We start from the raw sequence: 24,696 nt of genomic DNA, 5'->3' as shown, positions 1-24,696 counted from the left end.
TCCTTGAAGCAAGCACTCCAGAAGTGGACAACACGGGCGGGTTTGCATTCCTCTTCTTCCTCCTGAAAATGATATCCATGTCTTCTGCGTCTGGAGAAAGGCACACAGACTATTCCATTTCTCAATCCCTTCTGTAGAAGCTGAACTGCTTTACGTAAATAATTATTCACTGAATTAGAAGCTGAAACCCTCTTTTCAACATAAAAATTATTCTCTCTGGTCCACAGCTTGACATGAAGACAGTGAAGACACCCAAGCCATCTTTCTCAATCCTTTTGGGTAGATCCTCCATATACCAGGAGAGGATGTTAACAAGGACCCCACATTTTATGAACTTTTAGAATTAGTCTTTAATACAGATATTAAAAACAGTCATCATCACCACCAAAAGCATCCCTACACCTACAATGACAATAAAGACTTCCAGAGAAGCAACTTAAGATAGGAACACCTTTTATCTCAGATCCACACATAGTCTTTTCTGGTCCAAAGAATTTACCTAGCTTTGGTCCAGAAGACTTTGTGCTTTTTGAATCTGAGCTAAAGCATAAAATTTCTTCCCCACAGTCCTCCTTGGAGCTGACATACATCAGCTACATACCCAGAGCCACAGAAAACTGAGATGTTTCTATACAACCTACATAGCTCCTAACACTGAAGTGAGTTTTCTGCATACATCCTGAGACCTCACAGGAAAAGGAACCAAGCAGCAAGATAACTGGCCCAGGCCCGACAGCTTTGTTCCCACTCACCTCTATATGATCCGGCTTCTGTTGCACTGCAGCCTCAAACAGCAGGACAGCATTGGGGAGGTCTCCTTCCTCCAAGCGCCTCAGTCCTTCTTCAAATGCTTCAGGGTGATCTCTCATGTGATTATCTTCTTCAAACTGGTAACCCTGGCAGGAAAGACAAGCAGGGAGCTAATATGAGGGGACAGGCTTAGAAAGAGAAGCACTCTCTAGGGCGCACCTCAGTCTGGCCTGGCCCCACCAGAAACACTCAAGCTGCAGAGGAGCCAGCACCTCATCCACTCTGCTAGCTGGGAGCCTGCTGGAGAACAATGGCTCTTCTTCCTGCCTGCTCTGTGCTGAAAAATCCCCCAAACCTGGGACTCTATCAGATGTGGAATAAGTTCCAACAGTGACTGAACATCTGGTGTGGGCCCTGTTGGCTCTGGGTTGCGATGGGCAGTACAGAGAATTAGTCTGCTCATTCCAAGGAATCCCAGCATTAACTGGTGTTTGGTGTGGGACAAGAACTAGACCACTTCTGCACAGGAGCACAAGAACAGTACTTATTGAAGCCCTGGCTGATCCAGGCTGAGGGTGCAAATGACTGCAAAAAAATCAATGTGAGGAAGAATCCTAGCAGCATTTGGGGTCTGAGGAGCTCACCTGGGAGGCAAAGAGCCTGCCAGCTTCTTCAGGGCAGCCCATCACAAGGCTAGGAGACCTTGTTCTCTATTACCTTGTCATATGAAGAGGCGCTTAGGTCTTCATAATCAGAGAGCCAAGGGTGAGCCTCTGCATCTCTCTTGGCCATCTCCTCCCATTCTGCCTGGAGTTTGTCCCAGAAGTCCACATCTGACTGAAGGGAGAACAGAAGGCCACTAGAGTACCTCAAACTGTAAGTGAGTTCTAGAGGTATCCCAGGGAACACCCTCTTAGAATTTCTAGCCCTCCTCACAACATGCAAAGGAGAAGGGTAACCCTATGATGGGCTCTCTGTTGGTACCCCAGTCCTCCTCCTCCTCCAGCTTTACCTCCACAGCAGTCTTTGCCTGCTCAAATTCCGTATCAAGAGTTGACATGTTCCCAGATTGTGCAAATTGATCCACCCAAGCATCAGATGTCCCCTGGGAGTTTGGAAACAGAAACACACTTTTCTTTTTAGAATCTGGCAACCTCAAGGCACATCCCAAAACAGCAGAAGGGGCTGTGATGACCTCTCCTCCCCATCAGCAATAACTGATGGCCTGTACAATGGAGAAGAGTTCTTTGGGATTCTCCCGTCTTCCCAGATGCTATTTGAGATGAGAAAATTCACACTGCCCAAGACCTTCCCAACTTCTGGCTAGACTCTGCTATGAAGAGACCAGCAGTCTTGTGCCCCTCACCTCCCCCCAGGCTAGGCATGAGTAAAGCATTGTTGAGAGTTTGACTTGCCATTCTCCCTAGCTCCCAGATTGTGCACTGCAGCAAAAAACTTTCCACCTTGGGTGCACATAGGGCTCGGCTCCTACCTGCTGCTGTATAAACTCAGCTGCCCATTGCTCTGCCTGATCTTGGTCTCTGAGGGTCACCTGATTAGCTTCGATCGATACCCTCCCATCTCCGATCTGGCGAACAAACTTTAGGAACTGTGGCAGAGAAATGAAACAAGGGTGGAGCTGGGCAGATGCTTTACCAACAATCCCTCTGCCCATGCCTCTTCTTCACTAAGAGGATTTCTCTCTGCAAAGCAGGCACAGAAAGAGAAAAAAGGACTTCCTACTTCACCAGGCTCATGTTGTAGAGAGGGATTGTAGGGTTCAAATTCTAAGAACTGGGGAAGAAATGGGAAACATTGGACAGCAGGAGGCTTTATTCCTTCACCTTCCCCCTTCTCAATTCCCCACATCCCTTATGCACTCTAGATATCTTTCAGCTCAAGGTATTTCTCACCTCAGAGTTGTTGAGCTTGGGATCATCCACTTTAGAAAGGAAATCACTAGCAGTTTTCTTGAGATCATCCTCAGGTTGATATTCCTGATACCTGTGTTCACAAAGACCGTAAAAGGGAAAGAGATGGTCTGATACTAGACCACGCTGAACTCTTTCACTAACACTGGTCTACACAAAGGGGCAGACAACATTATTCAGGGATTCAGTCCCTCCCAAAAGACTCTGGGGGGTCTCCAAAGTACCTTTATCCACATGCAAAAATTCAAAATTATTACTAGGTTAGTTGTGCCAATTACACAAACAGCAGCAGAATTAAACAATTATGATGACAGCACAGTTCTGCAGAACAGCCTAAATTACTTGGCAAGCTAATATGCTATCAACCATCACATGTTTTAATACTGCCAGAGACAAGGTCATACATCTAGGAACAAAGAAAGTAGGCCATGCTTATGGAATAGGAACCATATCTTGGGAAAGCAGCAACTCTGAAGAGGATTTAGGGTTCATAGTGAGCACACAATTCAACATGTTTGCTCTGGTTTTGCTTCTTTAACTGAAAACCTTGACTGTGGTCAACAAGTACTGATACAGAGCAGATTTCTAATAGTTGAGGGTTCTTTAATCTACCACACAGAAAAATAATAATATCTGGAAGGCTGAATCTAGAAATAGGCAGAGGAAAGGCTGGATGTGGTCTGTCAAATAGGAAGAATAAGGTGATGAAAGTTCACAATTACTGGAGTCTATCATTTGAGATCTGCAAGTCTAAAAAAGCATCTGCTGTGGAAAACAAGTTCTGCTCAAGTAAGACTTACTGAACTCACTACTGCAATCACTTTATGTTAGGCATGAGATCATCTAGCCTAATTTAATCGCAATGCCTTCCTGGAACTAGAAAAATAGAAAAGCTGTGATCCCTTAAAAACCTCCAAGCATTGTTTCTTCCCTTCTCCGAAACCAAAGGCCTGAGAATGTTGATTTCGGTTACACCACTCAATAGCATTATGGTCACACGGGATTTCTGTCACATATCCATACTTCACTTATCCAGGTGCCTAGCAGCAATAACTAGTCTTGAGAAGAGAAACTCACCATTTATCTGCCAATGACTGGTCTTCTGATTCCCCGAGCCACAGTTTCTCCTCTGACTGTTCTAGGTATTCTTCTGCCCACTTGGCAGGGGACACAGACAGTGGATCTGCATAGGACGTGGGGAAGAATGGGAAGTAAATTAATGTGGGTAGAACATCACTCAGGTTAACTTCAGATTTTGCTCTCTCCAATTTACAAGCAGTTAGCTAACATATGCAGGGAAGACTGTTTCAAAGAAAGATTGTTAATTCATATTTCTGCTAACTTTTTGTTTATTCAGATCTAAAATTTGAGCCTCGGGTTCAGAGAGCTTCCTCAGACAGATGCCATTGTGGTGATATACCAATATCTTTATGATCATCTACTTCAATTTCACAACTTACTCTGTTGCTCTATGTGAGATGCCATGTAGGTCAGGAAAATTAGCAATGCATTACAAGTCTTTAGTGCTTTTCATCAGGACTCTCTTGAAGACCTTAGCAAGTGTTAAGAATTTATGGTACCTACTCCCAGGAATATAAAGAGAAAAAGCGAATGAATGGGTCTACCTGGCTCTCTACAGTGGACACTGCTGGGGGAGAGAATAGCATCTATTTAAATCTTACTCGTTATTTCCAAGTTAGGTCATAGATGGTCACAGCTCTATACACAGTGCAAGATGGCTTTTCAGACAAACTAGCACCTTGCGTGGAACACAGAGCTTATCCTATGGGTCAGAAACATATGTAAACAAGAAGCAGTACCAGCCCACCTACAGTATTTGCATCAGTTTGAATCATATTAGTTTTTAAAAAAGCAGTTTGAATAGCCTGCTTCTACTAAGTTTTGCAAGTAATTCTGGCTAAAAACAAAAGCCCCTTATACCTGAATAGGAGCATCCACACCAGATAGCGAACAATTTGGCTAAGCTATCCCAAAGCAGCTTCTTTTCACATTCACACTGCTACAGAAAACATTGACTTCTTGGGCCCAAACGGTTACTCCTATTTCACATCCAGTAACTCTCCACTGTATAAAAACACGTGACTGGGCAACACCTCAGCCGTACTTCCGAAAGGGTCTTCACCTGTCACTTCAGCAATGAACTCCTGTGACCAGTCAGCTTCGTTGTAGTCTGAAGAGACATCACCAACACTATCTGCCTGAGCCAAGAACTCCTGGGTCCAGTTTTCAGACAGTGCCAAGGCTGCTACGCCTGGAGCTACAGGAAGAAAAACATAAATGAGGATGGGAGGACTCAGAGACATGATTTAAGTGTCCCAGGTTCCTTCAGATAGCCTTCATCTTCTCTAATCAGGTTCCTTTCTCTCTGTTAGAGCAGAATCACAGAAAGATTTCACTTGAAAGGGACCTCTGTAAGTCACCTCTCTTCTCACAGCACGACAACTCCAAAGCTGAATCAAGTTGCTCAGGGACTTGACCAGGCAACTTCTAACATCTCCAAGGATGGTGATTCCCTGGTCTCTCTGGGCACCTGTTCCACTGCTGAATCATCCTCCAAGGGAAGAAACTTTTCCTTATATCTAGAGACTGTTTCTCTTTTTGCAACTTGTCCCCATTGCTCCTTGTCCTTTTGCTGTGTATGACTGCAAAGATTCTGGCTCTGGCTCCCCATTAGGCAGCTGAAGACATCAATTACATCCCCCTTTAGACTCCTCTTCTCCAAGCTGAACAAACACAGTTTCCTCTTATGTATTTCAGCCCCCAGATGCAATCTCACAAGTGCAGAATAGAGGGAAACCACCCTGCTAGGAGCTTAACCAAAATACTGAGATCTTTTCCTGCTCTCCACCTACTCCAGCTCCTCTCACCTCGCTGAGGGGCCTGTCGGAAGTTTGACTGTTCAATCTCCTGCATCTCAGCCAACAGGTCATCCATCTTAAAGGTCTGCGGTGCATGGGACAGTAAAGGGGCATTCTGCTCTTGCAGGAACTCTCCAACCAGCTGCCAAAGAGACAGACAGAGAATGAATATAGCACAGAAGACAAACAGGCAGAGTAATGGAGCATGAGGGAAAGAAGTGGGCTAGATAGAAGGAAAGAATGAACAGGGGAAAAAAGTAGCAAGCGAGGTGCTGAGAAGAAAAGCAGTAAGGAGATACATCAGTCTGTTCTTACCTCATCTTCAGAAGCCACTCCCAGCGGTTTGGATACCTGCAGGGAATAGTGGGCAATTACCCCAACAGCTTTGACACCCATACCCCACACACAGACCTCATAAATGCACATACTCCTCTTCCTCGAGGTTAGGCTGACAGCACTTTCTTGGCATTACCTATCTACTTATGTGGAAGCTGAAGGAACAGAAATATCCCCAGTGATGTTTGCCTAACCCCTCCCTTTCTGGGTTAGCTCCTACAACAGTAAGGCATACAGTCCACCACAGCCATCAATACCCCCCTAAAAAAGCAGCAGGGCCTGCACCCACAGTCCCTCCGACAGCCGCTTGCCCCGCACCTTCTCTTCGGCCCGCACACCTCTCCCCCGCGCTCACCACCTCCCACTGCGGGCAGGCACCACGTTCACCCCCTTCCCGCGGCACTCACGGCTCCGGGGGCCCCGGGGGGCCAGCTCAGGGGGCCCTGGAGTCCTTCCTGCCGCAAGGCTTTGTCCTGGGTGAAGTGGGCGGCCAGCTTCATGAGGGGATTGGAGCCCCCGCACTCCGGTTCGACCAGATCCCTCATGGCCATGGCGCAACGCGGCGACGGCGCCGACCCCCGCCGGGTCTCACCTGCCGCCGGGGGACAGCGACACACGCGCGGGCCCCGCGATGAGCGTCAGGGCCGCCGCCCGGCTCCGCGCGCCGCCGGGGGCGCCCGCGTCCGGCGCCCCGGCCCCCGCCCAGCCACCCCGGGAGCGCCGCCCCCCCCTCCCCGGCAGCACCGCCCCCGCGCTGCCCGCGTGGAGGCCCTGGGGCAGGGCCCTGGCTCGGGGGCATGCCGCCACGGCGCCTGTTCCGCCGAGGGCGGCCGGGTGGGCACGGCCCGCAGCGACGCAGAGGAGCCCCCCGCGCCCTGCCGCCCCCGGGCAACGGCGCCCCGCGGGCTGGCGGCGTCCCGGGGGGAGTTCCCCTCCCCGACTCGCCCCGCCCTGGCGAGCAGCCCCTCGCCAGGGCAGCAAGGCCGCAGTCTCCCCGGCAGCCCCGCGGCCGCAGCCCCCGCCTTCGCCCGCCTGCCAGCCCCTCCCACGCCACCAGCCCGGGCGGCGGGACCCCCCCCCCCCCGGGCCTCGCGGGCAGGATGGTACGGCCCAGGGGGACTCCCCCCGCCCAGTGCCTTACCGTGGGTCCGCCAGGGCTTGCGACGCTCACGGGGCACGGCGGGGTGGGGCTAATCCTTAAAGGAGCATGCACCAGCGGCACGCATTAAAGGGGCAGCGCTCCGCTCGGCCCCGGCACGCCGGGGCTATTCCGAGCGCGGGGTCTGCGTCCAGCCGGTGTCGGCCACTTCGGCGGGTGGGGGTGGGGGTGGCATAGGGAGGTAGGGCTGGCCCAGCATGTAGGCGCTGCATCCCACTGGGCACTTCCAGGCTCCAGGCAGTGCCCATTCATTTGGGTATTTATATATATTGCACAGGCAGTGCCCATTCATTTGGGTATTTATATATATTGCACATATATATAGTTTTATACTATATGATTGAAACTGCATTACAGAATCAATAAATATACTGTATATATTTAGGGCAGCAGTGCTGCTGTGGTGTTGGTGTACTGTTCACCACAGATCTTGGTTGAACTGCAAGTGTGGGTAAGCGATTTTTGCATTAAGAGTAACTGTAGTTCACTTTACAGGAGGCTACATTGCTAGCCTGAGTGGAGAGCTGTTGTAAAGGCACATGAATGACATGGGAGTTTCTTGTAATATAGCACACATTCATCTGGTTGATGGATTGCTATTTTATTATTTGTTCTTGGACCACTAAAATATTGCAGCTGGTGGTAACAGGTAAAAACTGTCTGCATTTAGCTGAAAAGTATGTAGCAGCTTTAGATAAGGCATAGAAATGTCAACTCCTTAAAAGTTTCAGCCCTCTCGCTACACTTGTGATTCCAAAGGAAGAGCAAACCGCCTGGGAAATCAGAGCTGATACAATCATAGCTTCTAAAAGAAAGGGAGAAGCACAAAGAGGGGTTTGCATGATGTATACTGCCTCCTGTGACATTAGGGTGCTGAAAAAAATGTTTAAAGAATCAAATCCTGTCTCCTCCTTCTCAAAAGGAATATGTTCCTCTGCAGCATCCCTGCCACACTTCCCAGATGCAGTTCATCTGACCAAAGGCTGATGTCTGGTGCTGTTTTAGACACTGTATTCCTTGGCAGTAAATCTTCTTGACTGCTCCCCCTTCACAGCTTTGAAATTCACATCACATCTATGGCCAGATCTGTGTTAGCAAGTAGCATGGCTCAACAGGAACAAATCTCTAAAGTGATACAGGTGGGGCTGGAGATCCAAGATCTACACCAAACATGTTTGAGGGGTTTACTTTGAATTATCTCTTCCCTGACCCCATGAACTGAACGCCAATTAGTGCAAGTGCATTAGGTATGCTCTTCAGGCACATCTACTAGCTTAGTTTCCTCTGAGAGGAGTCTAGTTTGCACACTCTGAGACTGTTCTGCAATATGAACCAAAGCACAGTAAGTGAGGATGACTGGAAGATTCACTTTGAAAGCACACTTCTGATATCAATTCAGGCACTAATGTGGAAGCACCCTACATCTGGCAGGCAGCTGCATTAACATGTCAACACTTGAAAAGCCATTGACATGACCACTTATACATAGAGCCCTACGCTGCATGTGTTATGTAAAGCTGATGAAAAACATTTCATTCTTCTAGATGTCTGCCTTATGATATTGCTGTCTACTTGCCTGCAAGATGTAGCCAACCTAGGACCAACCTGGCCCTTTCGGTAAGAAGCCCCTGGAACGAAAAACAAGACTCACCAACTATTAAAAAATACTAATCTTATACAAACTTAGCATGATTAAGGGTCAGCAAGAGCATGTGAAAAGAGAGACAGAGGGAGGAGGCTTTTTGAGAGAATCCGCAAAAACATTTGAGAAGAACAGATGGAGACAGTGCTGGTCCTAGGGAAAACATTAGCCTGCACAAAGACATACATAAGAAGAGCGTAGGCAGTGAGATAATAAAGCATGGGGAAAATCCAAAAGCAATCAGAGACTGGGTTGAGATAGGGAGCAGTGAAGAACTGCAGGTGAAGCAGCTTTGACTCATAAACATTTGTGCCAGGATCTTGGGGTGCATCCATGACACCAGCTTATGATGCCAGTTCAGCCTGTCTTACTGGTCTAGGGCAGGGCGACTCAAAGACAGCTCAGTAAGAATGGCCCCACAGCATCCCTTCCTCAGTCTGAACAGCAAGAACAGGCACCACAGGGAATGTACCCAGTCTCATTTCTGCTGCCTGCAGCGACAAGACAAAGAAATATAGCCTCTCTTCTTTTCTCCTCCCTTCCTTCTCTTCTCATGGAAAGATAGTGCCTTTTCCTGGCTCTTGGCTCCCTTCAGGCACACTAAGGCTCCTGCAGAACAGCACTATAACTCTGCACACCATTGAACAGTTCCAACATTAAGCAACCCTTCAATCTGCTGAAAATGTGACAGTATCATTTGCACTAGTCTGAAGATAGCCTGTAGGAGGCCTTGAAGAAGCATCTTCCACAGCTTGACTTTCAGTCACAGTTTGCCATTGTCCTAAGGCTAGAGAGTGAGGTGTGGCCGTCCCCCCACCAGAAGGAATAGGAAGAGACCTTGCAGGGTGAGGCTTTCTGGGTCTTAGACCCAGAGCGAAAGAACCAGGAGCAAAAGTGACGGGCGAGTGAAGAGTTAACAGGACTGAAGTTTGTCAGTTGATATGCAGAAGAACTGATAGCACAAGAGCTGACGTGCACAAAGCTGTTGAACAGAGGAGTTAACAGGACTAAGGAAGTCTACCAACCGATATGCGCAAGGACTGATATGCGCAAGGCTGCGGAATGGAAGCATTAACAAGACTGAAGAAGTCTGCCACCTGGAATCCGCACGGACCCCCGGGGAGGGAAGAAACAATAGGGAGGTGTTGGGGTCTTGCCTCGCTAGCAGGGTCCTCCCAAGCAGACAAACAAACAGTCCTGTGATTGTGAAACTTGCTAAAAGTCAGCAAAAGCAGTGTTTGCCCAGAGCCCCAGCCGTATAAAAGGAGACTTGGGAGCTAGGAGAGTTTGAGCAGGGACGGGAACGTGACCTGACGATGGGGAACGTGACCTGACCATCCTCTCTGGCTGGACCGTGAGTATCCCCCCCCCTCCCCTTTTCCTGGAACGCTGGGTTAAGGTAACTCCTCGAGGTTGAGAGCCCCCTCACTAGGAGAGTGAACAAGAAAGCTTTCAAGTAGGGATAAGCAGTCCTTCCAATTAATAACGCAGTAATCGACAGTTTCAGGTTATCCTTTCTAAATTAGTAACTGCTGGTTTTGTGTTATCCTTTCTAAATTAGTAATCGCATTATTTTAATGGATGTTACTAATCCAAGAACTTGTGTGAGGAAATAAACATCTTTTTTATTATTATTATATTACTGTCTCAGTCGTTGCTATCGAACCTTCATAGCATGACAGTGTGACAAAAAGTCAGATGTTCATTTTTCCCTTTCAGTGCTAAGAAACTGTGCTGCAACTAGAGGAATCAGAAGTGGCAGAAGAGGCAAAGCATCCAGGACCACCAAAGTTATAACTGTCGGTGGGTGAGTATCCGGCTGAAGCCACAATTGTTTCTGTTTGCAGAAAGCATAAAAAGGCAGAAAGCAAATGGTCTGACCTAAAGTCAGGAAAGAAGACTTCAGCCTGTTCAGGGACCTCCCTGGAAGAATTCCATGGGATAAAACCCTGAGGAAAGAGGGATCCAAGAGAGATGGTTGATATTCAAGGATCACCTCCTCCAAGCTCAAGAATGGTCCATCCTGATGAGCAGGAAATCAAGCAAAGGCAGCAGGAGGCCTGCATAGATGAACAAGGAGCTCCTGACTAAACTGAAACATGGAAAGGAAGTGTACAAGAAGTGTAAGCTGGGGGAGGTGACCCAGGAGGGATATAGAGACACTGTACGAGCATGCAGAGATGCGGTTAAGGGAGCTAAAGCCCACCTAGAAACTGGCGGGGAACGTGAAAGGCAAAAAGACTTCTATAAGTATATAAGCAGCAAAAGGAAGGCTAGGGAAAATCTGGGCCCACTACTAAATGAGGCAGGGGCCCTGGTGACAAAGGATACCAAAAAGGCAGAGATGCTGAATGCCTTCTTCGCCTCAGCCTTTACTGGTAATACTGGCCCTTAGGAATTGCAAGCCCCTGAGACCAGAGGGGAAGGCCCTTGGCGAGGGAGGATCACATTAGGGACCACTTAAACAAACTGGATATACACAAGTCCTTGGGCCCCCACAGGATGCACCTGTGAGTTCAGAGGGAGCAGGCTGATGTCACTGCAAAGCCACTCTTGATTATCTTTGAAAGGTCATGGCAATTGGGAGAGGTTCCTGAGGACTGGAGGAGAGCAAATGTCACCCCTGTCTTCAAGAAGGGCAAGAAGGAGGATCAGCGAAACTGCAGGCCAGTCAGCCTCGCCTTGATCCCTGGGAAGGTGATGGAACAAATAAGTGGTCAGTGAGGTGGACTGAAAACTGGTGGAACTGCTGGGCTCAGAGGCTTGTGATCAGCGACATGAAGTCTGGCTGGAGGCTAGTTACTGGTGGTGTCCCCTAGGGGTTGATATTGGGTCCAATGCTATTTAACATCTTTATTAATGACTTGGATGATGGGACCAAATTCACCCTCAGCATGTTTGCTGACGACACAAAACTGGGAGGAGTGGCTGATACACCAGAGGGCTGTGCTGCCATTCAGAGAGATATGGACAGGCTGGAGAGTTGGGCGGAGAGGAACCTCATGAAGTTCAACAAAGGCAAGTGCAGAGTCCTGCACCTGGTGAGGAATTGCGCTAGTGCAGGCTGGGAGCTGACCAGCTGGAGAGTGGCTCTGCAGAGAACTAGTGGACAGCAAGATGAACATGAACCAGTAACGTGCCCTTGCGGCAAAGATGGTCAAAGGTATCCTGGGCTGCATTAGGAAGAGTGTGGCCAGCAGGTCGAGGGAGGTGATCCTCCCCCTCTTCTCAGTCCTGGTGAGGCCACATCTGGAGTACTGTGATCAATTCTAGGCTCCCCGATAAAAGAAAGACATGGATTTACTGGAATGAGTCCAGCGAATGAGGCTGCAGAGGTGATTAAGGGACTGCAGCAGCTGGCATATGAGGAGAGGCTGAGAGAGCAGGGACTGTTTAGCCTGGAGAAGAGAAAGCTGAGGAGGGGGATCTTATCGATATGTATAAATATCTGAAGGGAGGGTGTAAAGATGGAGCCAGACTCTTCTCAGTGGTGCCCAGAGACAGGACAAGAGACAATGGGCACAAACTGAACCACAGCAACATTTCCATTTATTTCCATTTATTATGTTCCATTTGAACATAAGAAATCACATTTTTCCTTGTGAGGGTTGTTGAACACTGGGACAGGTTGCCCAGAAAGGTTGTGGAGCCTTCATCCTTGGAGATATTCAAGACCTGACTGGACACAGTCCTGGGCAACCTGCTCTAGCTGACCCTGCTTAAGCATGGGGGTTGGATCAGATGATTTCCAGAGGTACCTTCCAACCCCAACTATTCTGTGATTCTGTGATTCTGTAAAATCAGCATAGTAAAGTGAATGGGCCCTTGCATGCAAAGTGTAAATATTTTGGCAGTGAGAACTGAAATATCAAAGAGCCTCAGTAACTCTTGGAGAGGTGAGGAAAGCAGACTGTACAGCCCCAGAAAAGGCTATTCTGGGCCCTGCATCCCTCCACCATTGTCAGCCTGAAGGTAGCTGGTACCCTGCTGAAGGCCCTGAGCCTGATGGAGACCACTGACAGAACGGAGGTCTCTGCCTAGCCATTTCCCCATCCTACAAATTCATTATTCTTTTCCAATTGTAGAACTTTACACTTGCCTTATTAAATTGTGTTCTATTCTTTCAGGCCATTTCTGCCACTTATGAAGATCATTTGAATACTAATTTTGCTTTCCAAATTCATTGCAACCCCTCACAGGCTAGTGTTGTCTGCAAATTTAATAAGCACACTTTCTAAACCACTGTATAAATCACTGAAGAAACTATTAAATAGTACCACTCAGAGGACAGATCTGTGCAGAACTTCTTCTTGATACAATTCTCCTGTTAGACAATGTATCATTGAAAACCAATCTTAGATTAGGGTTTTCTAATCAGCATCAAACTCTCCTAACAGTATTTTTAGTAGATCTATCTACCTGTTTTCCAATGTTTCCTAGCTTGTTTATAAGACTATCAGATGCAACAGAATCAAAATCCGTACCGAAGTCAAGATACATGACATCTATTGCTACTTCCTTATCCACAAGGCCTGTTACTTCACCATGAAAGACTGGTTTGACATGTTGGGGTTTTTTTGACAAATCTGAGTTGTCTACTTGCTGTTTACTTCTAGACAGTAAAGTAAAGCTGACTGGCCAGTAATTCCTCAGATACTTTTTTAAAAAATAGCTAATATGTTTACCATTTTCCAGTCTTCTGAATCTCTCCATCCTCTGCAGATTCTCAAAGATAAGTGCTACTTGTTCTGAGATTGCTTCAGCTAGTTTTCCAACCATCACAGAATGAATTTCATCTGGCCCAGCTGGTCTGAAAGTATTGAACTTACCTAAGGACTTACAGACCTAATATTTTCATACTTCAGAATGACTTTTTACCCACTTGTCATTGGTTCTAGCCCCCATCACAGTGAAGACAAATGACAAACACTTTGTAACTTCTCAGTATCATTGGTAGACAGTTATTCCTTTTCACTGAACAGAAGGCCCATCCTTTTACTGGTCTTCCCCTTAGTGCCTATGTACTGATGTAATGGTTTTGTTACTCTTGATGTCTCTGGCTTATTCTAGCTTGCTTTGTGCCCTGGCAGCTGTAACCATGCTGGTATTAACTCTGTCATTACTAAGACTGAAGGGAAATAAGAAATAAAAACATCTTATGAAACCAGTAGCGATAAAGAGGTCCATGACCCTTGATAACAGGGTTGTAACAGAAGACTGAAAAGTCCTTCTAGATCATTCCCCTGCCCTGATCCCATGGTCAAGCTTAACTGTGTCCTGCTTGATGGGTATTTGTCTGGCTGTTCTTAACTCCCAACAACAGAGATTCTATACACCTTTCCAGCGTTTCTCTTAGCATTAACAAGTTTTCCTAAGGTATCTAAGTTATCTAAGTCATACTGCCATATTGCAATTTAAGCATGTCTCTTCTGTTCTTTTTCACCACAGATACAATAATTATTCCTTTTCTCTTAGAAGTATCCTGGTATGTACTTGAGGTCAGTTGCCACGTCTCCCTTAATTCTTTCTTCTTTAGACTAAACATTGCCACTTTGTTTTCAGTCCTCCTACTTAGATGGACTACTAGATCGTCCTACTTAGAGTACTTGTTCTGCTCTCTGAACCCTCCCCGATATTTGCATGCTTCATAGCAGTGTGGTACCCAAATTGGACACTCTATTCCTGCGAACATCACACGAGTACAAAGTAGAGCTAAAAGCTTATTTCACCTATCTTACAGACTATCTTTCTATCTATGCATACTGATATGATGTGTGCCTTTTTGGCAAAAGCACTACATTGCTGATGTATGTTCTGCTTTTTTCCAGTGCAGATGGTATTTTGTGAACTCTGACATCATGTGAAGCTTTACATTATGTTTGTTGAAGCAGCCTGAGGATCTTTTGGCCCTGAATATTCCCCTTTTTTGGCATACTGAACCTTTGAAAAACTAAATCCTGGGTCTAATTTGTTCTATTTTCTCTCTTGAGCATTTTGACCCGATTTCACATAAAACAAAACATCTCCGGAAGCATTTGTGGTCCCATGGGGCCAGGATGAGAGTCGGGAACAATCCGGTTCTCCTCTTTGACCCATCGCTTCCCCGTGGTCTGATCTCAAAGAAATTACCTTGTTTTCTGTGGCCTGGTTCCCCCACATACAAAACGCCTCTGGTTGGAAAGCGGCCCAGCCGCGGTGGGAGGCAGCAGAAGGATCCAGGAGGATCGGCCCTCTGCACACAGGCCCCTGGCAGCCCCTCGACCAGCCGAGGCTCCCAGCGCGGCCGGCCGGGCCTTCCCCGGGCCGGGCCTCCTCTCGGGCCAGGCCTCCCCCCGGGCCAGCCCGCGGCCGGGCCCTGCCGCGGCACCTCCCGCCTGGGTCGGGGCAGCCAATGGCGGGCGGCGGCGGGCGGGACAGGCAGACGCCCCGACGGGGGCCTGCGACGGGGCGGTGAGGCTGGGGCCGGCAGCAGATCGCCGGGCCATGCCGCAGCACAGCACCCTGTTCCACTTGGTCGCCGGAGGGTGAGTGGCGCCGCGCGGGGCGGGAGCGGAGCTGGGAGGCCCGGGGCGGCCGCGGTTGCTCCCCGGGCTGGCAACGCCGGGCCGCGGCGCTCCCCCTGCTGCGGGGCGCCTCAGGCCCGAGGCTCGTCCCCTTCTCGCCGAGCCGGCCCGGGCCGCCTGGCAGAGGCGCCCTGCTCACCTCGGGGCCTGGGGGGTGCGGGGCCCTTTCCAGCTCCCCGCCTGCCTCCCAGCCGGGGGCTCCTGGCGGCCGCTGGTCCTGGGGCTTGTGCTGCATCCGTGTCCATGGCCCGCCAGCGCCTCTGGCTCCTGCTGGGGACGCTGGGACCTGGGCAAGTGACCTGCACTCCCCACTTTTCCACGGTTGTATTTCACCCCGGGGATGGCAGAGCCACGTGTCCCTCTGTCCAGGAAGAGCTGTCAGAGAGCTCAGGGAGGAGGGGGCCTGCCTTTCCCCGCTCTGGCTCCTGCTTGTGTCCTGCAATTTCCACCCATGCTTTCTTCGCTGTTCCACGTTCAGATACAGGCTTATCCATAAGGCACACTCCTGTAGCACCTTGTGTGAATGCATGGTTCTGTAGTTTGGGAGGAGAGGGAGCCTCCTTGCGAAGTCGTAGCGGTCTCAGACTGATTTTTCATTCAACCCGAGTTCATCATGGATGGTGGGGAAAGGGAGCAAGGTGCTGAGCGGGGAGTGAGAGCTGCGACAAGGCCGCTTTAGTAGAGCAAATCATGGAGCATCTTTGTCTTTGGGCGGGCGGCCAGCACTTAATGGTTGCATGTCTCAGATTCCTGCATGTCTTTTCTGGGTTTAGATGGTGCAGCTGATTCTGGTGAGTCAGACATTTGGAGTGCTCATCCCAGCCGTGCCTCTGAATTCACCCTTGAGCAAAGCCCTTCTCACTATGTGTTTCATTTCTCCTCTCCTTAAGAAACATCTATCATTAAGCCTCAAAACAATAACAGACTTTAAGTTTATGATGTCCTAAAGCAGAAGATATCCTGGCCCTCCAGACTTTTCCAAGTAACTGTTTAATTTAATTGTCTAAATAAATGCCTAATCCCTTTTTGAATTCTACCAACCTTTTGGAGTCCATATTACAATGAGTTCCAGAGTCTAACATGTACAATAAAAAATATCATTTAATTGATTTTAATTAGTTAATTTCCAGTTTTCTGCAGTTCATATAATTGTTGTGCTATGTCGATCTTTGCTTATGTATACTTGCCTTCTCCGTTGCCTGTATTATTTTGTATACCTTATTCTCTTCTATGAATTTCTTCTCTGAACTAGAAAGTCACTGTATCTTAACTTTTTTTCATAAAGAGGTTTCTTTAAGCTTTCCCTCATCCTCATTTTCCACTATGGTTCTTAAAAAAAAAAACTATGCAAAAGTTTGGCGAGTGACAGTTTTGTATCCTGCCCCAGCCCATTGAGCAATAATCCTCAAATGACAGTTAGTTAAAACCCAAAAGATAAATAAGAAGTTTGGATTATTGCTGCAATGTTTAATTAATATTATTGTTTTACCTGATTAAACAGATCTCATTGATGAAGGAGCAGTTGTTCATTTTTCTCTTCTAGTTGAGAACTAGGGAACATCAAATGGAATTTGTGAGAGATTTGTTCAAACTAACATAAAAAAGTAGCTCTTAACACAGTGTGCAGTTAAACTGAGGAACTCCTGGCCACAGGACATTAGAGGGTAAAAGCTTTTTACATGAGTCCAAAAAGCATTTAGACAGATTAATGCAGAAAAATGAATTGAAGGCTATTAAATATTCCAACACGTCTGGCTGAGGAAATCCCTGAGCTGAAATTTGCAGGAAGCTGGGAGTCTATTCTGGAGAAGAGGTGTATGTTACTCTCTACTCCTACTCTTCTGTAGGTAACTGTTACTAGCTTGTGTCCTAGACAGAATCCTGGGTTAAAGGAGATTTGGTCTGACCTAGTACTGCCATTCCTAAATGAAGATTCTCAAGTCATCTCCATTTTCTGGCTAGCCTAAATAAATGTAAATTACCAGTAAAACTTGTCACCTCAGTGCATAGCCTTTTCAGATCATTAAACAATGTTAATGGTGCTTTTTATATGCCTGCTAATCCTCTTTCTCCAGCCCTCAGGTTTCTTGTGCTCTTTTCTGCCACCTCAAACTTTCCAGTTTTCCTTTTAAAATGTGAAAACAAGATGTAGAGGCAGTATTGTTTTCTAAGATGAAATTATCTGCCTTCTCCTTCCATAACCCTTTTTGCCATTGCTTTGTTCTGGGAGCATGTTATACTGGTTGTCCACTGCTGCTCTCCCTGCTATTTTGCAGGAATTGCCTTTTTGCCTGTTTCTAGACTCATGACTTCAGGATTTTGGTTTTATTAAAACAATCCATGTAAGCCCAGCATAATGGTCCTTTGTGACTGCTCAGTTCCATATGTTCTCTCATTATTTACCACTCATTGCAGCTCTGTTTGTTATTTGCCACTGTGACAATCTTTGTCACCCATGGATTTTATCAGGATTTAAATGTTACCTCCTGGATGTTGATGGAAATACTGAAAATTATTAGATCTGGAGCTAGTTTTCCTAGGCTCTTGCTTGAGCACTGCTATTTGATTCCTTATAATTTTGGGGGGGGGAGGTGGAAGGGAGGAAAGTGGAAGGTTGGGTTTTTGTTTGTTTCTTTGTTCTTTTTTTTTAAGATTTTGTGGTCCAATTTTAATCCATTTAGCATATATGCCATAGATAGAGTGTTAAGGCTATAAGGGCAGTTTTGTGAGGTATCAAGGCCGCTCTTTACAAAAACTGAAGTATTTTACATCTTTGTAGTTACTTTTGTCAGCTTTTTTTAGTTCGATAAGTTCCATAAAGAATGATATAAGCCCTCTACCAACATTGACTAATACAAAGTGTCTTAAGTCTATAGTGATTTGATTCTGTAATTCTCTCCTGGCATGAATCTCAATTTATATAGCCTTTAGCAGCATAAATCATTACAAATACACTTTTTTTTTTAGTAATTATCACTCTTTTAGGTTAGCAGACTTTCCCAGTGCTCTAAGATTTATTAAGCATTTAAATCTGTAGGCAAGAAGTGTCCTCAGTCAGCTCTTTTTAGTATCCTTGGCCACAGGTTTTTCATGCCTGCTGATTTTTTAAATGTTTGTTTCTACTAGATTTCATTCCATTTTGCCTTCATTAATATTGGACCAAAAAATAGTTTGCCTCTTTGTGAAGAGAATATGTTGTCTTCTGTTTCTCCTGAAACCACAGAATTTTGAAAATGTATGCCTTTCATACGTTGAGGGTAGCTGTACTATCTTCTAGTGCATGATAAGACATCACAGTTAAGATCTCTTTTTCTGAACAATTAGAACACTTTATTTCCATAGCTTTAGTTTAGTCAGGGTTCTTTGCTCCCTGAAAAATTCCCCTTAGTCTTGCCATTTAGCCATACTGGCTTAGAAATCCTCCCTTCTCCTTGGACTTTCTAACTGCTGGTTAAACAACCACCATGTTAAGGAGTAACAATTTCTTTAATTCTTACTGTTGCTTTTAAAATTCTTCCCTATTAGCTACACCTTTTGGTAGCTTAAGGAAGTTGGACTCAGGAAACTTTCATATACATGTGGGGAATGGACTCAAATTCATATCCTCACCATGCTTAGGCAGGGCTTGGGGCCACCGTAGTGCAAAACACAGTTTGCTCTTTCCAGGGGCTTCTTGAAGAAGCACAGATATTACATAAAGTTGTGTCTCCTCGTGCACAGTTCCAGAGAGAAATCGTTAGGGTACCAAGCAGTTGCTTCTGTAAATGTAGTCCTATTGTACTTTTTGCTGAGCTTTTAGGTAAGAAGTTGAAACTGTTCTTGTGGTAGCATTTATTCAGACTTCTGAGACTCCTCGATCTGTCACCACTGCACTCAATTCTTTCCTGAGCTGGAAACTACACTTCTAATCCAGAAAATAACAGGCATGTAAGTCTGGAGTCTGTGCCAGGCAAATCATTAGAAACTATGGTAAAGAACAGGACTGTTAGCCACCTGAATAAATATGGTCTATTTGGGAAGAATCAGTGTGGCTTTTGTAAAAGGAAGCCCTGCCTTGCTTAACTCCTGGATGGTTAAATAGGCTGTCTTGGATTCCATACTTGAGCTGCTTGTTCATCCAGAGGACCTGAGCCTGGATGCTTAGTCTTGTGCTTGTGTTGTCTTCTGAACCCAAGTTACCTTCTTTGGTCAGGTTCTGTCTGATCCCCAGACTCCCACTGCTGAGGAAAAATGTTGCTGATTGTCATCACAGCTGTACAGAACTGTAAAGGGCTTGAGAAAGCAGCAGGTGTGCAATGGAGTAGCATAAGTAGTTGCTGGTATTGCTATCTGCAGATCCTGTTTTTAGACTCATTCAGCTGCTAGAACGTCACCTCTTGGACTTTGTTGCAATAGGTACCAAGGCCTATTTTTTTTCCTAACCTGCAAGCAGCAATAAATGAAGCACCAGAAGTAAAGACATATGTGAGCTGTTCAATATATGTGCTCTGGGCTGTAGAGATTGTTTCAAACTTAATTCTTCAGCACTCTAGCCATTTACTGTCCTGTATCTTTACATGTGATTCTCTTGATATACTTGGTTCTTCCCTGATATCCTGTCCCTCTTTAGCTGACTTTTCTTTCTTTGGATCTAGAATGAGCATTTTTACCTTTTGTCCCTTGTGAAACAAAGTGAGTTTGGCTATAGCAGAGATGAAAGTCTCCTTGTAAAAGTCTCTGCCTGGCTATATTATTCAAGTTGTGGTCATTGCACACAAATTCATCTCAAAACAGTCTTTCAGGTATTACCTAAATAAGCTGTGGAAGAACAGAGTTCTCAGTTAGAAGATCTGAAGGGGCAAAAGCTGGGAACTGAATAGATCAGTTCTATGGTTCTGATTTGTCCCCGGATGGCAAAAAGGGGAAAAGAGGGTACATGTCCTCTCAACATTTTTGAAGTATGATTAGGTTGATTGATGGTTCTTGAGTTCCAAAAATAGCTTCTGTCTGCTGAAGGTCAGGGTCCTCTTTCATTAGGCAAGCCTGGGGGGTGTGAGCCTGGTTGTTGGCAGAAAATGCAGATCTTACTTACAGGGCCTTGCAAATATGGGACTGAATAGGTTACAGATTGAAAGAAGCAGGCAGGCTGAGGGGTGGGAGAGTTTGTGCTGCCTCTGTCTGAGCCAGTGCTTCTCTGGGGAGGTGTGAGGTACTCTGCCTGGTGATCTCAACTGAAGGCATTGCAGCGAGACTGGGCAGAAGAACTATTTACTCTGGGAAATTCTAAATGCAAAGATCAGCAACTTTGAGCTGAGGGACTTTTGAGTTCCTATGGACTTGGGACTGTTTGTCTCAAATGCTGGTTCCTGAGTGAGGCTGCCAGGAGATGTCCCAAGCTAAGCCATTATTACGTCAATCAATGTCAGAGCAAGAGGTCACATGTGACGCAGGCTGGGGGATCTAAAAGCAACACAGGGAGAGGCAGGGGAAGAGCAGGGTCAGAATTATTGCCTCTTCTTGCACAGGTGTCATTCTTACATATGCTGTTATGCCCTTTTTATGCCCTAGATGTGGTGGCACAGCTGGAGCCATCCTGACCTGCCCCCTTGAAGTGGTGAAGACACGTCTACAGTCATCCCAATTGACACTGCGGCCTGTGTGCCTCCCTGAGATACAGCTGCCGGGTATGAGTGTGAGGCTGATACACCTAGCCCCACCATCCCCTGGAGTGCTCAAGTCGCTGAGGTGAGTAGGATGGGGTAGTGTGCATGTTAGTGGCAGGGAAGTGAAAGTTTGGCCATCAGATGGAGAGAGAGATGGAAGCAGGGTTTGGGTTGAGGCTCTGGGATCTACAGCCATGGTGAGAAGTTTCATACGCACACAGATACAGCTCATCACAGTTGATCTGTGCTTTGAACTCTGAGCCTGCAAGGCAACTGCTGGGACTCGGAGAAATTTCACAGCTAGCAGTTTCATCACACCCAGCATGACGCTGTCAGCAAGAATAGGAAGAAACGTCTGAAGGAGAGAGGAGGAGTGGCTGGAAAGAAAATGAGAGTAGGGCAGAAAAAGGATAGCATTGGAGGTGGAGAGAGGAGACTATAGGAAGTACTGAAGGAAGAGGAAGAAGGAACAGGAGAGCCTTCAGCTTAGGTCTTCTCCTGATTTCTCTGTTCATTTCCTTCCATAGGGCCATCCTTGAGAAGGAAGGCATGCGATCCCTGTTCCGAGGTCTGGGCCCAAACCTTGTTGGGGTTGCTCCTTCCCGGTAAGTACTTCTCCCTGAGAATAGCCCATACTGTACACTTTAGAAAGTACTTCTGTAAGAGCTATTACTCCACCTTTGGAAAGCAGCCAGGGTCCTGAGCTCATTGTGCCGCAGGACCCTTTCATCCAGGCACTTTTTAGACCTTCTGATCACAGCTGAAGGGAAAGATGACTGCTGCAGGCCAAGTGCAGGTGATGTCTGAGGTCACATTAGACATACCCATGCTGAGAGTAAGCAAAGTTGGAGTGAGGCCTCACAGCACTGCTGTTCTTGCTCTTCCTAGTGAGCTGTAACCTCTCTGTATTTCTTTTCAACCAGGGCTATCTATTTTGCTGCCTATTCTGGTGTTAAGGAGAGGCTCAATGCTGTTCTTGTACCAGAGTCCAAGAAAGTACACATGCTGTCAGCAGCCTGTGCAGGTGAGCCTCTTCTGTTCCAAATCAGAGCCAAGGGGTCCTTTTGGCTGTGAGCCTGAAATAGATTTCACCTCCTCCCCTTTGCTGCTCCCTTCAGTCCTGCTCCCTCTTCTGAAGCTTTCTCCCTCCCCATCTGCAGCAGCGAGTTTCTTGGGTAAACAAACGTTTTCTCCCTCTTCATTATTCTTAGGCTCATCACTTGAAGTCATGGATTTAGTCTTTAGCTCTATCAGGAAAAGAGCTCCATTCAGGTGTGAGGGGGAAAAGGCAATGTATAATTTAGACCCTTCACAGAATCACATCTCTGGATATTTCACAGTTCCCTACAAAATCATCCACCCTCACAAGTTTAGCCTATTGTTTCCTGCCTCTTTGTCACAGCTGGGCCTATAGTAGGGTTATGAGTGGGAGGCAGAGGAGCTTAGGAACCACCAGACAAAGGCTGGAATGTGGGGAGGGAGAGAATCAAATAGTCTGCCCTAAATGTCTCCTCTCTCAGGGAACTCAAGGTCTTTCTCGAATTGCAAACACCTGCAGCTTGCCAAGCAGCATTTGTAGAGCCGATATATCAGGAACTCTCCACAAAATGTCAGCATGATCCTGGTGTTCACTGCTGTCTTTCCCTTCTGTTCTCCAGGAGTTACCTCTGCCACACTCACTAACCCTATCTGGTTGGTGAAAACCAGAATGCAACTGGAAGCCAGGTAAGGCTAGCAATATAGAGCCACTCCATGTCAAATTAAGGCTGGTTTGGGGATGGGGTTGGGGATGGGTCTGTGACCTGCCAGCAGACCATGTCTTCAGGGCCTGCTGGGGAAGAGTCATATAGTTGTGTTCACAACAGCATTTTAAGTCAGTGAAGCAATATGCAGTTCTAACCCTCTCTCCTCTCTTCCCCTTTACAGGGTGAAGGGGGAGCTAGGCGGTAATGCCCTCCAGTGTGCCATGCGTGTATACCGCACTGAAGGCCTGCATGGGTTTTACCGTGGAATCAGTGCCTCCTATGCTGGAGTGTCAGAGACCATCATACACTTTGTCATATATGAAGAACTAAAACAGCAGCTGAGGAACAGCTGTCATTCCCTGTCCCCACCGCTAGGACTTCCACCAAACAGCCGTGATTTCTTTGGACTAATGGGAGCTGCTGCTGTCTCCAAAACATGTGCCTCATGCATTGCATATCCACATGGTGAGTGGGCCCACTCTCCTTGCTTCTCTTTCCCTTGATGTATGATACCTTGCCTGTATAATCAGTCTGCTAATGTCCCTTCCCCTTTTGTCTCTCCAGAGGTCATTCGGACACGGTTGCGAGAAGAAGGGTCCCGGTACCGTTCCTTTGTACAGACTCTGCAACTTGTGGTCCATGAAGAGGGACCCCTGGCTTTATATCGAGGGCTCCTGGCCCATTTGATCCGCCAGATTCCCAACACAGCTATCATGATGGCTACTTATGAACTCGTTGTTCATTTGACCTCCTCCACCCTGTGAGTACACTGCAGCACCAGGCTAAGCTCCTGAGACTTGGTCCTTTTCCATGTTCTGAGAGGTGGTGCTTTCCAATGTATAGCAGGACTGGGTGGTGTCTGCAACATCAGGCACAGCATTCTCAGGAATTTATTTTGTGTGAAACTTTCAGCTCCAGTGTGCACAATGTAGTCCTTCTTTCTGGAGACCTGAACTCCTCTAGTGCTTCAAGGTGCCCGTACACTGGTTTGACAGTGCTCCCTGTACAAAGCAAGGCTATGGAACTTAAGGAGGGGGAAGGGAAACAAAGGAGAAAGTGTGGGGGAATCTTAGCCTCAGAATCTTCACTTCATTTGGACTCAGGAACACCCACACGTGGGCACAGCTGGACTTGAAGGCAGGGACTAGAGCAGAGGTGGTGAGATGAGCTGAGATCTTGTGGTGAGACCTTTCATGCCCTCGGAGAGGCTCTTATGCTCTTGCCTACTGTACTGTCCTCTTACTCCTAAAGAGGATTCTTCCACCTTGACTGCCAGCAAAGGTCTTATTGCGGAGTCTTCCTTTGGGTCCTTAGCACAGTGTAGCCATTGGCCATAGGAAATGTTGGGCAGCTGAGTAGTTACACAGCCTCTTCCTTTTGCTGGGTCTGAGGAATTGGACCAAGTAGATGAAGGGAAGAAACACAGCCTGCTATGAAGCACTACCCTAATAGTTCATGCTACTGAGCTCGTAGCCTTGTGTTGCTTACATCTATTGTTCTTGCATCCCCTTCTTACCTGAGCGACAGAAAGAGGAGGGCAACTACTTCCCTCAGAAGTGCTGGGGCCATTACGCTACAAGCTGGAATCCCTGGTGTGAAATATACTTTTATGCTGGTAAAGGAACTGGATCTGGAGAAAAGGTGGACAAAGCAGAGGATTTGGCCTGTTTCTACTGATGACATACTATATGTATGGAAAGAGCCTTATTTTTTCTGTAACCAAAGAATACACTTTGCTACATGTATTACATTTTTCTGCCACAGCCTGGGATGCCTTCTGTTCCCCTATGGGTTCCTAGACCCCATGCGCTGGGAAGCTACGTTGTCTTTACAAAGAGAGTATTTTGACCCTCTAAAAGAACAGGGGGGATGTGTTTTTTCTTATTCTAACACACGTGCGCACACACACACAAACATAATCTTTCACAGAGATATGGCAATTATTTAAGTAAATATATGGGCTGGACAATCTCCAGTCTTACACTAGAAACTACGCTGGCTGTTTCTTTGCCTGCTCATAGTGAAAAAACACAGAAGCCCTGAACATTT

At 46.9% G+C, this 24,696-nt stretch overlaps 2 protein-coding genes across 15 annotated transcripts in view; one reads left to right on the top strand and one right to left on the bottom strand.

The window, feature by feature from the left end:
* PEX5 (peroxisomal biogenesis factor 5) overlaps positions 1-14,925 on the bottom strand; it is a 32,635-nt gene extending 17,710 nt beyond the window's left edge. For 5 of the 11 annotated variants that reach the window (XM_067303342.1, XM_067303379.1, XM_067303370.1 and 2 more), the window contains exons 1-10: positions 6,304-6,549; positions 5,876-5,911; positions 5,570-5,702; positions 4,825-4,959; positions 3,759-3,864; positions 2,664-2,754; positions 2,243-2,359; positions 1,763-1,855; positions 1,468-1,587; positions 753-896 (exon numbers count right to left, since the gene is read on the bottom strand). In XM_067303342.1, coding sequence (XP_067159443.1) covers positions 753-896; positions 1,468-1,587; positions 1,763-1,855; positions 2,243-2,359; positions 2,664-2,754; positions 3,759-3,864; positions 4,825-4,959; positions 5,570-5,702; positions 5,876-5,911; positions 6,304-6,447 — 1,119 coding nt within the window. In that variant the 5' untranslated portion in view covers positions 6,448-6,549. Of the gene's footprint in view, positions 1-752; positions 897-1,467; positions 1,588-1,762; positions 1,856-2,242; positions 2,360-2,663; positions 2,755-3,758; positions 3,865-4,824; positions 4,960-5,569; positions 5,703-5,875; positions 5,912-6,303; positions 6,550-7,037; positions 7,072-14,826 lie in introns of those variants that run through there. The other 6 variants (XM_067303312.1, XM_067303330.1, XM_067303353.1 and 3 more) reach the window with 6 other exon arrangements.
* A 210-nt stretch (positions 14,926-15,135) lies between these two features.
* Positions 15,136-24,607, top strand: LOC106497236 (solute carrier family 25 member 36-like). 4 transcript variants are annotated; one of them, XM_067303405.1, is made up of 9 exons: positions 15,141-15,221; positions 16,151-16,242; positions 20,808-20,984; positions 21,430-21,507; positions 21,826-21,926; positions 22,561-22,627; positions 22,829-23,112; positions 23,212-23,407; positions 24,169-24,607. In XM_067303405.1, the coding sequence occupies exons 3-9, from the start codon at positions 20,926-20,928 to the stop codon at positions 24,593-24,595; spliced, it is 1,212 nt and encodes a 403-aa protein (XP_067159506.1). In that variant the 5' UTR covers positions 15,141-15,221; positions 16,151-16,242; positions 20,808-20,925; the 3' UTR covers positions 24,596-24,607. The 4 variants fall into 4 exon arrangements, with proteins under 4 accessions (XP_067159498.1, XP_067159489.1, XP_067159514.1 ...); XM_067303397.1 differs by lacking the exon at positions 16,151-16,242 and having other exon boundaries at positions 15,136-15,221; positions 24,175-24,607; XM_067303388.1 differs by lacking the exon at positions 16,151-16,242 and having other exon boundaries at positions 15,136-15,221.
* The last annotated feature ends 89 nt before the right edge of the window (positions 24,608-24,696 follow it).

This window comes from Apteryx mantelli, chromosome 1 (assembly GCF_036417845.1).
Source record: "Apteryx mantelli isolate bAptMan1 chromosome 1, bAptMan1.hap1, whole genome shotgun sequence".
Classification (NCBI taxonomy): domain Eukaryota; kingdom Metazoa; phylum Chordata; class Aves; order Apterygiformes; family Apterygidae; genus Apteryx; species Apteryx mantelli.
The sequence above is the reverse complement of the archived record's forward strand: the minus strand, read 5'-3'. Positions and strand labels throughout refer to the sequence as shown.